This window comes from Lipotes vexillifer, unplaced genomic scaffold, assembly GCF_000442215.2.
Source record: "Lipotes vexillifer unplaced genomic scaffold, Lipotes_vexillifer_v1.1 scaffold442, whole genome shotgun sequence".
Lineage (NCBI taxonomy): Eukaryota > Metazoa > Chordata > Mammalia > Artiodactyla > Lipotidae > Lipotes > Lipotes vexillifer.
In genome coordinates this window covers 3,603,352-3,615,315 of record NW_006790311.1, presented here as the reverse complement: position 1 = coordinate 3,615,315, position 11,964 = coordinate 3,603,352, and the positions used below count along the sequence as shown (strand labels likewise).

The 11,964-nt window shown below is 46.2% G+C and overlaps 1 protein-coding gene across 3 annotated transcripts in view; it reads left to right on the top strand.

Annotated features, from left to right (window-relative positions):
- The window catches only part of ETS1 (ETS proto-oncogene 1, transcription factor), a 131,127-nt gene extending 119,805 nt beyond the window's left edge, over nt 1-11,322 (top strand). The window contains exons 7-8 of one of the 3 annotated variants that reach the window (XM_007463629.1): nt 9,107-9,225; nt 10,499-11,322. In XM_007463629.1, coding sequence (XP_007463691.1) covers nt 9,107-9,225; nt 10,499-10,714 — 335 coding nt within the window. In that variant the 3' untranslated portion in view covers nt 10,715-11,322. The remainder of the gene's footprint in view (nt 1-9,106; nt 9,226-10,498) is intronic. The other 2 variants (XM_007463628.1, XM_007463630.1) reach the window with 2 other exon arrangements.
- Nucleotides 11,323-11,964: the final 642 nt, after the last annotated feature.

Genomic DNA, 11,964 nt, shown 5'->3' with positions numbered 1-11,964 from the left:
CTCTTGGTGGCCCATGACGGGCTTCTGGATTCAGTGCCTATTGTTGACTTTAACTTACCGAACTGCATTGTTTGCTGTGTGACTCACCTCTCCCTGAGAGATAATGAGAGTGAAAGTTGTCCTAAGGTGGGTGAATGTGAAAGTCTGAACTCGGTGAGGAAGCTGGGACTTGCTTGGCGGGAGAGGTGCTCTTAGGGCTGGGCTCCGTGGAGGTGTTTGACCTTCAGAGCTGAGATGGGTGCAGTTTCTCGTGAAGGCCCCTCAAGGCGGGGTTCTCGCTCCTTTGTTCTTTAAAGGCGTGGGTAGCGCCTTTTCAGCTCATCCCATTATGGTGGAACAGAAGTGTTTCTTCTGCTGCCTCTGTGCTGCTTTTAATACCCTCTTCTGTTATTCCACCCAATCTGGCTACCATGCTTTACATTTGAGGGGTGTTCAGAAATTATTTGCTAGATAAAGGCTTGAAAAGTTATATGCTCAAATGATGGCTTAGGATCTAGTCACCTCCCCAAGAATTTGAATACGTTAACTAGTCATTTCTCGAGGGGGAAACTTGGTATGAGGGGGAAACTTTACCCCCTAGGATAAAATAAAGCTCAGGTTGCATTTGAGAACCTACTAGAAAAGGTCCAGGCTTCAGAGCTCTCAAGTCCTATTTTCTAGTTCTAATCAGTGAAGACCTCCTTCTTTCTTCTTGTCACCTACATACTTAGGAAGGCATTTTCTTTTGACATTTACATTAGTGACATAAAGCTTTTTTTTTTCTTTCTATTTTGGTTTCTAAACAAAATTTTCACTCCATACCCTCAAATCCAAACCATACCCATTTCTGGTGACTTCTTAAAACAATCAGTTACCTCGAAGACATGAGGAGGAAAAGCTGTAAAGAAGCCCGCTTCCTGGCTTGAGCTTTGCTGGCTCCCACACTATCCAAGTGTGTGTCTGAGTGGCAGATTGAACATGGTTAGGCAGAGTTCTTGGGTTTGGAGGAAAGGTGCCTGCATTCGAGTACAGGCTGCCCCTTTAAGAGAGGAAGGGTCTCCTTTCCCTGCGGCCACTCCCACACATGTGTACTTTGAACACACGCAGGTGTAAGGAGCCCAAGCAAAAACAAGGGCCTTTCCTCCAGACACTTAAGTGTGTAACTGCCTTGTTCTCAGGCCCCAGGCAGACTCAAGTGAGCCTCACTTTCGTCTTTCCCAGGTGGGGCAGCCCGGCCGACCCATTGCCAGCCAACCAGACTCGCTGCCCAGACTGTCCTGGACACTGATAGCTGGGCAAGACTTTCTGCTCTTCCTTCAGTTAATACTGATGGGATCTGTCTCTAGGACCAAACTACAGATGTTTGTGGGGAATGCTGGACTCATTCTAGCTCAGCCCTACATAATTATTAGGTGGAGTGTGCTTTGGTGATGAGTATAAATGATTAGGAGGGGAAAAACGTGCACTGGGGGAAAGAGGATCTAAGTCTGTCTGTGGCCAAGATTTCCCCAAACCATAAAATGTCGGTGATACTTTCACTTGCAAAGCAGTTTGCATCTGCTCTGTCTTTTTGTGCCTGCCTACTTTGAATTAGAGCAAGAACTTCAGAGTTATCCCTCACTTTAAAAAAACCTTAACCGGTTATTCTCGTCTACAGTGTTTAAAACATTTTACACTTACATACTTTAACCATTTTGTCTTAGCTTCTAACTTTCTCCTTTTTCAAAGTTGCCATATAAAAAGGCCAGTTGAATTCTTGGAAGAATCATTGAATTTGATCTAGTGCTTTTGCTATTTTATTTTTCAACTCCATCTTTTTTTTCTCTTGTTTTCCTTTTGGAAAAGTCTGCTTTTAAAAATATTTTTTTCTGTTGTTTAATTCTTCCATTGTTGTGTTTTATTATTTTATTTTATTTTTTTGGCTGCGCCGCACAGCATGTGGGATCCTAGTTCCCTAACCGGGGATTGAACCCGTGCCCCCTGCAGTGGAAGTGCAGATTCTTAACCACTGGACCGCCAGGGGATTCCCTCCATTGTCATGTTTTATATTGTTCCCAGACTGCTCTGCTCTGTGGCCAGCTCTTTACATATATATGCATATATTTATATTTATGTTTATTTTTAATAATAGGGACTTAGTCTACATCTCTATAAAGTAGAGAGAAGCAGGGATAACTATTTTCATTTTAGGGATAGATAATCTAAAGCCCAGAGAGGCTAACCAGCTGCGTGAGATCGCTCAGTGAATCAGGGAAGAATTGGGATCAAAGCTCTAGACACTCGACTCCCTGTTGTGGGCATTTCCCACCATCCTGTATATATTTTCATTTTATAGGATACTATCTGCTGTTATCTCTCTGTCAGTATGTCCAATGCCTGACATCTTTGTTTGTTTGTTTAAATATTTTGAAATGCTTCCTCCTTTCTCTTGGTCTAACGTGTCAGAGACATGGACTTGACATTAAAAGCTGGTTTTAATTGTTCTCTAACTTGTTTCCATTGTTAACTCCTGGCTATACCAGCAATACATAAACACCAGGGCACGAACATGTTGTCCCTCATGACGTCCATGAGGTGTGTTTTTTCAAGTGCCTGTTAGAATGTTGTTTGTGGTTATGAGATGAATTATTGGAACTCGTATCCCTGATTGCTGCCCTTGTGTTACTAGCCACTGATAGAGGAACATGTGTATAGAACATGTTGATCTACAGTGATTCACTGAACCGAGGCACCTTGGCCAGTTACAGAATGTATCGTACATATACAGATTGTGTTGGGGATGAGGTGAAATTGGGTTGAGTTGAGGGCAAAGGAGGGACATAACTCAGAAGAAGTGGGAAAAGGCACCTACAGGCATAAAGCCAAGCCAAAGTATGAAGCAGTCTCTGCTCTTCCTTCTTTTGAAAATCCCAGTGCTCTGGATGCCAAACCAGCCAGCAGTACGTCTCTTGGCTCATTCATCCTCAGGCAGAGAAGATGGTGCACCTTCATGCTGAGTTTGGCCCAGAGGGCGAGAGACCGACAGGATGCTTTCTGTTCACTTTGTCATTAAACGTCATTTCATAAGGACTGAATGGAAACAGAGGGACTTGGAGATCTTTTGTGAATGATAATTTAGAAGGGGGTTGACAAGAAGGGGGTGATGCTTAGACTCTGGGGTGACCCACCACCCCCAGAGGTGGGCACTCCTGCAGTAGTCTGAAAGACAGTTCACACTTGTGAACAGATGGGTCATTTCTGGATTTGAGTGTTCTGTTTTTGCCATCATCGTTTGGCTGTGGGTAGAGACACCTGGGTGAAAGGGAGGGGCCAGTCGGTCCCGTTCCTCTGTTTTAGAACCACCTGTCAGATGTGTGCTATTGGGGCAGAGTGAACCCTGTTGCAAGGGTGACCAACCATGAGAGTTTCATAGGTTAAAATAAATGTGGTGTCCTGCCCACACTGAGGTATTTGACTTTGAGAGTCGAGCTACAGAGATTAGATTCTCAAAGTAGCAAATGAATTCCCCAAAGGACAGGAGGTGTGGTCATTTTTATTTTGGGGCCCATGTTGATGAAACGTAGCCTGGGAGTCACCCATATTGTTTGGCCCCAAATATAGCTTAATAGAGAGAAACAGTTTGGGTCGCTTTTTTAAACCCTGACACCTTTCTGCAGAGGAGGGTTGTTTTGAATCATGCAGTTCAGTAAATGTTTACCGAGCACCTGTCCGAGACGAGGTCCCAGGCCTGGCGTTGAACACAGAAGGGTCAATCAGACGCAGCCCAGGCTTGCAGGGAGCCAACAGCTGGAGTCACTTAACAACAAATAGCTTTTTGATAGCTGGTGTTTGTTGGTGAGGCACCATCCCAGGCTTTGGGTTACAGCAGTGAAAACACACAGTCCCCGCCCTTGGAGCATGTGTTCTAGTGGTGAGAGAGATGCAGGGAGAACAAAGCTGTCGGAGCCGGTCTTGGTGCAAGCAAAGCATGACGGGAGGCTGCCCGAGAGAGCCGCTGCCCCGGGCTCCACTCTTGTGTGTTAACCTCTCGCTGGGCACAGGTGACAGAGTGAGAACTTGCAGCTGAACTGGAAAGGAAAAACTGAAGTCCCACCCTGACCCCCGTTCATGAGCAGTGAGCTCATTGCCATGGCAGGCAACCCCCAAGCCTAGAAACTGAGGAGATACCTATACGTGGCCACATGGAAGGAATTATGATCCTGAGCTTCTGGAGCACCTTTCTAACATCCCATCCTAGCCCGTTGCTTTCCTTTTACCAAAGTTGCTCACTTCTTAGCCTCGGAGCAAGGGAGTGAAACAGGAGGGGCTTTTAAATAACCATCCCTGTCTCATTGAGATGGATATGGGGATCTCCCAGTCCCTAGACAAAGAAAAGGGACATAAACAACCAAATGAGTAAGACTTTACTTGAAGCTTCTTCGCCTTAACAAAAAAAGAGATTGTAGCCTTGGATTTGAAGTGCTTTGAGGGTCCCCTCTGGAGGGAAGCATCCTCGTGAGACTTGCTCTGCTGGCCTGCGGTCCCTCCAGGTACCCACCTGATATTATCTCTTCTGAGATTGTGTCACAATCTTCAGATCAGGACTGTCAGTGTTGCGCTAAGAGTTTTCCTCTTTCCCCCAGAAGCCGAGAAGAACAAAGCAGTCAGAGGAAATTCCCCACTGCGGCCAGGGAGGGGGCCGACGGCGGGGTGGGGGTGTGTGTGTGAGTGGGGCAGGGGCCCTCCCTCCCGCACCGCCCTGGGGGAGAGACTTCCTTCTAACAGGGACCCCTCTGTTGTTGCGGTTCAGAGCTCTGAAGCATAGTTTCCCAGTGATGCCACTGGATTCCTGAAGTGTGACACCCCAGGGCAGCCTGGTGAAGGCCGCTGTTGACTGCCTCGGGGCCCCTGGACAGGGACACCATTGTGAGTCACATTTGGTGTATGAGCTCCCCCTTCCCATGACTGGCACTATTCTTAGTACCATTCTCTGCTCCCTGGGACAAAGGTCACTGGGACCACAGTCCAGTTGGGTGGGTGTGTGGGCCTGGGCCCAGAGCGGAGAGGAGGTGCCAGGAAAATAGAGGAAAAGGCTTTACCACGTGAGGGCGTGTCGGAGGGAGGGCACGGGATGGAGCCCGGCCCTGAGGATTTGAACAGACCAACTCCAAGCGCTGCAGAAACAGCCCCTGGGAGAGCTCGGACCGGGAGGGCCAGCCTCAGCCATTGTTTGCACAAGTCTGGGGCTTGAGAACTTCCCTTGGGCCTGGACTCGGGTGCTGGCCAGGAGGTCAGTGTCACCAGGGACCCGAGAGCCACCTCCAGGTGCTGGCCTGTCAGGTGGCCCTGATTTCCCCTCCCAGGCCCTCCCACAACCCCGTTGTTGTGGAAACAGGCTCCCGCGTTGGACTGTCCACTGGTCCAGCCGGCGGACGAGCCGTCCTGACGCCCACATTCCTGCCCTGACCCAGCGTTTCTGGCCGGCAAAAGAACCCCATGTCCTTCCCATTTCTGTTGCCTCCACAGCCAAAAGGAGGGTCGGGGTGTCAGCAGAAGTGTACAAGAGAGGAGTCTCTGGGAGGCATCACGGATCCCTTTCGTTCGGGGTCACCGTGAGGGCTTTCTGAAGGGTTAGCAGCAACGTCCAGAAAGCCCTGGGTGGGAGCCCTGTGTGCGTGGTTGCCCTGAGTGGGCTGGCTGGATTTTTCCTCAAAAACTGAGGAAGGAGCCTTGAGCTGACATCACCGCTGTTTTGACTTTGCTATTGTGCAGCCCAGCAGAGACTCCCCATCCCAGGCCCTGTGCTTTCTTTAGGCGTCTGGTTTTCGTATTTATCCTCCCTCTTCCCTTCTGTAAATAGGAAAAAAAAAAAAAGAGAGAGGACACCACATCTAGGACCTGGCCTCCCAGTTCCCAGATTTCAGTTTTACGTTCCTTATGAGCAAAGGAAGACTCACAATGAGGGAAAAGCAAAAACACCCACACGCAAGGGCTCACCCCGCCCTCGGCCACATCCATAGACACCAGGGGTCAGATGCACACAGAGAACGGTCTGGAGCTGCAGGGCCTGCGGCTTGGACATCTCAGCTCGGGACGTGGCAGCATGAGCAGTGGCAATAGTTCTGTCTGACGTCCCTTCCTCACGCGCCGGTCCCAGCGACGCTAATCAAAGCCCCTTCCCCACTTGATGGCCGCACGTCTCGAGGGTGGAGGATGGAGGTGGCTCTTGGACCGCCCTCCCCGGACTCGGGATGTGCTTGCTGTTCCCAGCCAATGGCCAGGACTTGCCTGGGGACAAGAATCCCCATATTTCTTTCCCTTTCCTCAGCTTGGTATAATTAGCCCCCCTTGTCTCCCCAAAGGGATTTTAAGACAAGTAGTGTGGGAGAGGCTTTAAGGTAACTAGTGGGGGGAGAAATAATGAAGTTACGTAGACTAACGGCAACCACGAGGGGACCTGACTGGGCTGGAAGTGCCACCTGTGGCAGTGGACACCAAGGTCACTAGTGATGGCTGTCTGGAGGACCACTGGCCGCCCAGTGTCCTGGACTGCTTGCTGTGAGAGAAGCGGGCAAGAGAAGGTGTGTTTAACAAGCCGGGTCCTTTGATCCCTGGGACCACTGCAGCCAGTGGGCAGTTTAGATGCCAGCTTCTGGGTTGGTCTTGCCTAGGGGCAACGGAGTGTCGAGATGAAGAATTTGGGGGTCAGGCTGCCTGGGTTCCAGCCACACCACTTCTGACCTGCGCGGCCTTGGGCAGGTCATATAGCCTCACAGTGGGTCAGTTTTCTCTGCTGTAAAGTGGGAGAAACGAATTCGATAACAACAGCCTCCACCCGTGGACTTATTGTGAGGGATAAATAAGATGCTATAAAACATCACATGTTACTACGGTACATAGTAGGTACACGATAAATCATAGCTGCTGTTCATATTTTCCTTTGCCAGGTGTCTGAAAACAGCACCCCGCTCTCTCTCATGTCTGTGGTATATGGTATCGACCCAGGAGAGGACCGTGAACTCCCTGGCTTATTTACATAGTTTTGGACTGTAGTGGTTGATTTTTCCTTACATGGCTCATTTCAGGGATCCTGTGAGTATCTATACTCATTCTCCACTTCTTCAGGGAGCCTATTATGTCACAAGGGCGATTATAACTGCTTTTTTCTTATTATTTTGCCACCAAAAATTCCATAGCATTTCTTAATAGAAATCTCTTTTCTTATTCCTGTGCATCCGGATGACTTCTTAGTGATTCCTCGTAGGAAGTCACTTTAGGACATTACTCCAGGCAGAGGGGTGGTAGCTGGGGACTAATCAACTGCTAAGAAACCTGCAAATGTGTCCGAGCTGTCCGTGAAATTGTTTTTCAGCGAGGGGTAGAAACAGAGAAGGATAAGGCTTTACCATTGTAGTTCCTGGGACTGTTTCCTCAAACGTTAATATATTTTGTAGGCATTTGCTGAATCATTTAATTCTAGAATTGGTGTAAGCTGTTTCTTGCCAGATGGGTTTAAAGTACTGAGAGTGAGGTTGAGGTAGAGATATTTCACTTTCCCTGTTGAGCTTGGGCTGTGCTGAGGAGGGCCCACTAGGAAGCTGTTGCTATAGCAGTTGCTTCCTTTGGCTGTCCCAGAGCTCAAAGGAAGCTCCCAAACCAACTGCTGTTTGCTCATAGGCGTCCATCGAGGTTACCCTGGTGCCTGGGAGTCCGGGCAGTAGGCCCACCATTTTCTAATTGTGCCTGGAGCAACGTCACATCACTTTTCTGAGCACCTTTTTCTGCACGAGTAGAATGGAAACAGTCAGCCCAGTGTGCCTTGCCTATAAGGAGGGTAGAGAGTGGCTTTTAGGAGCAAGCAAGATGGTGCATGTGAACATGCCTTATAGACGTGTAAGACATAATGAAAGTTTGCCCTTAGAGGTCATAAAGGACGTTTCTTTTTTAGACTGAGAGGCAACGTAAAGCTTGTTTCCTATTGAATCTCAATTTACTTTGGATCAGACAAATTTGAAACTCAGGTTGAGGATTAGAGTCTAAAAAAAGTCAAGTTTTCCTGTATGAGTTAGAGCGTGCCAGGCTTTCTTCATCTACATGGACTGGCTCTCTCCTAGCCACACTGTGTCCAGATTGCTTCTGAGATGGTGTTATAAAGCACAGTGTAGACTTGTAACAAGCGTCATGGACTGTTGAACCCACATCTGTCTCTGTAGCTACACCCATAAACTAGGTAGGAATCACTGGCAGCATTGTCATTTCTGAGTAGAAAGCTGTCCTGGAAGGAAATCTGTGTAGCATAAAGCTTTTAGCATAAGATAAATGGATAATCAGAGTATGTCAGGCCTTCTAGAACTAAGATCTTGGCAGTGTTGATGACTAAGACAAGAGACGTGTGTGTGTGTGTGTGTGTGTGTGTGTGTGTGTGTGTGTGTGTGTGTGTGTATAAATTAGAGTATACTGAACCCATGGAGAATTTCTGAGACAGTCCTCACCTGACCTCTGAAGATTTCAAGTTAGTTCCTCCCAAAGTGCTTATCTTCCCTTTCTTGGATTGGGTGCTTGCTGGTAGTGGCCTGGGGGACAGGATGGTGGTAGAGAGGAATATTACGACCAAAAGAACATCTAACTTCTGTTCCCTTGTTAGATCACCCTAGGGTAGTGATGTTTCTCCCTCGAAAGTCAGGGGCCAGAGGTTCCCTAATCTAGAGGGTGCTTATGGGCTTTGACTTCTGATTGGAACTGGCAAAGGCATTCCTTGCTTGGTTCATACCTTGAGTACTTTGTAAGGCAAAAATAATGACTTCGTTTTTGAAGGCAAAAATGATTATGCTGCCTTAGAATATGTCAGAGGAGCGATACAGTGTTTTCTTTCTGGAGTTTGCTTAGCAATAAAAATGGACCGACCCTTAAGTCGATCCAAATAAGGCAATTGCTATTCTGTGTTAAAGGCCGTTTTGGTAGGAATTCTTCACCTGTTCAGTCTGTTCAAGCTCCTAGCGCCTCCAGTACCGCTTGTGCTCTGTGTTGCCTTCATTTTCCCCTGGCTGATGGGCTGAGAGAGGAGGGGTCGGGAGTGCCCTGTGATGGGATTAGTTGCTGAGAGTGTGGAGCGTCTGGTGTAATGATTCACCATGGCTTGTGTCTCCAGGCAGTGGACCAATCCAGCTGTGGCAGTTTCTTCTGGAATTACTCACCGATAAATCCTGTCAGTCTTTTATCAGCTGGACTGGAGATGGCTGGGAATTCAAGCTTTCTGACCCAGATGAGGTAAGAAGGGAGTGACTTCAGAGTCTCCTTTTGAGGGAGGATGAGAGAGAGCTCTGGAGATGGGTTCTGTGGGGTTGATGACATTTTCTAGGGTTCACATCCCAGCTCTGCCACCTGCTACTTGGGTGACCTCGTCTGAGCCTTAGTTTCATCATTTGGAAAATAGTGAAAATATCTACATTGGCCATTTGTTTTCCAGGATTAATGGATATGATGCCCGTAAAGTGCCTGGCACCTAGTAGGCCCTTTGTAGACACAAGTTGCTTTCTCTGACTTTGCACCCTCCCTGGTCTTGTGGCTCTGTGAATATGGAAGGGGTCTGACAATTTGAGAGGCCTTGGAAGATTGGTACAATTTTCACATTCACTTCTGTTTTCATTAACAAATGCTTTAGTGAGGGGAGGAGGAATAAATTGAGTTTGGGATTAACATATACACGCTACTATTTATAAAATAGGTAACCAACAAAGACCTATTGTATACTACAGGCAACTCTACTCAATATTTTGTAATACCTTTAAGGGAAAAGAATCTGAAAAAGAATATATATATATATATATATATGTATATATATATATGTATGTATATATATATATAAATAAAATATATGTTATGTATATATATATATATACATATATATATATGTGAACCATTTTGCTGTACACCTGAAACTAACACAACATTGTACTCAATTATACTTCAATACAAAAATAAAAACAAAACAAAACAAAAAAATGCTTGGCGAGTTGTTGCTCTGTGCCACACCCAATTCTGAGGATAAAGAACAATGAACAAGAGAGACAACCTCTCTGTTCCAGCAGACATGAGGAGCCCTGTGCCCAGTACAAAAGAAAATGCTTCTGTTGATGAAGGGCAGGTGTGATTGCAGCTCAGCCGTCCATCCCTTGCATTAGATTTCATGCTTTCAAAGCAAGGACATTCTATTAATAATACAGGGTAAGAGGAGACACTATAGTGTTGCTTTTCTTTTTTTATTTTTTAATATCAGATGCTTTAACTCCATTCCCTAGAAGTTCAGGGTCACTGTGTTTTCATCAACTCAAAGAATCAACTTCACTGTCATTGTTGCCCAACCCTTGAAATTCGGAATTCAGAAAAGATTGGTCAGAAAAGTAACTTCTATGTACATGGATCTCTAACCCTCTCTTGAACATCATGGGTCACCATGGACGGGTGCAGGCAAATAAACATGTACATTTGGATTATCCTGTAGATGTTTACCCCTCTTCCTTTTTTTAAAATTAAATTTCAGGTGGCCAGGAGATGGGGAAAAAGGAAAAACAAACCTAAGATGAATTATGAGAAACTGAGCCGTGGCCTTCGCTACTATTATGACAAAAACATCATCCACAAGACGGCGGGGAAACGCTATGTGTACCGTTTTGTGTGTGACCTGCAGAGCCTCCTGGGGTACACGCCCGAGGAGCTGCACGCCATGCTGGATGTCAAGCCCGACGCCGATGAGTGATGGACACCAAGGGGCCGGAGAAACTCAGCCGAGACATTTCAAAGAACAACCATGTTGGTCGGACTCTTGATTTTTAATTGTTATTCTATTTTTAATTTTCCAGAACTCATTGTTTTACATTCAGGGGTGGGGGCTAAGTAAGCTGCAGCTATAATCAATTGTTCGCCGTTGGAAGAGGAGAGCCAGGACTTGTGGGGTGGGCGGGACGGGAAATTCTTGAGCTGATTTTCAGGAGAGAGACAAGGGCCTTCTTAGAAGCTTGAATGATCTGGCTTAAGGGAGGAAGAGACTAACGTGTCCACACAATCATTTTTTTAAAAAAAATCATCCACAAAAAAATAATGTGTCTTGAGTTACGGACCTATTAGCAAAAGAAATTGATGCATCAGGAGTCATGAGACTAATAAAAGGCAATTAATTTCCTTTTGTTGTTAGGTCTGGGAGGGCGAAAGAGAGGGAGGTGGGGTAAAGCCTTTTTTTGGGGGATGCACTAAAAACCAAGGACTATTTACCTTTTATTCTACTTTCCAAACAAAGATGGACTTCAGTGGGGAGGGACCAAAACTGTTTTTGTGTTAAAATTTATTCTATTAAATTTTGTGCCAGTATTTTTTTTTTTTTTCCCTTAAAAATCGTCTTAAGCTCTAAAGTGGTCTCAGTATTGCTGTACCATGCAATTTTGTTTTTATTTGCTGGCTGAGGATTCTGTCACAGTGAAAGGAAACTGTTTATATAGACCCCACTGGAAAGACAAAGCGCTGTCACTGAGATCGGGGATCCCAAATTCATGTGACTGATGTATGGAGGAAAAAATAAGGCTGATTTGGGTACAAGGGAACTGTGCATGTGAATTTCACCTATAAGTTTTTAAAATTGTGATCACACCCTTCTACTTACTTGTCATTAGTGGATTCTCAGAGTTTGGACTTAGCGTTGAACTAAGAAGCATTAAGTCTTCGAACTGAATGTATTTTGCAGCCCCGGTTTTGGACCGCAGTAAATGTAGGAGCACTGTAGAAGTCATGGAAAGGGGATCGAAGGGGGAAGATGGACCTGGTTCTTTACTGGTTTTAGACCTGTAACGTACATGACTTGGAATAAAATCTGTATGCATGGGCATTACCCCTCAGGCCTTAAGAAATAAGTCCTGAATGCATGTCATTCCCAACTAACACTCTGTACTTTCTCCTTTGTGTATCATTTCCCCAGCATCCCACATTTATTGCTTTCCCCCACTCTGTTGTTCAGTA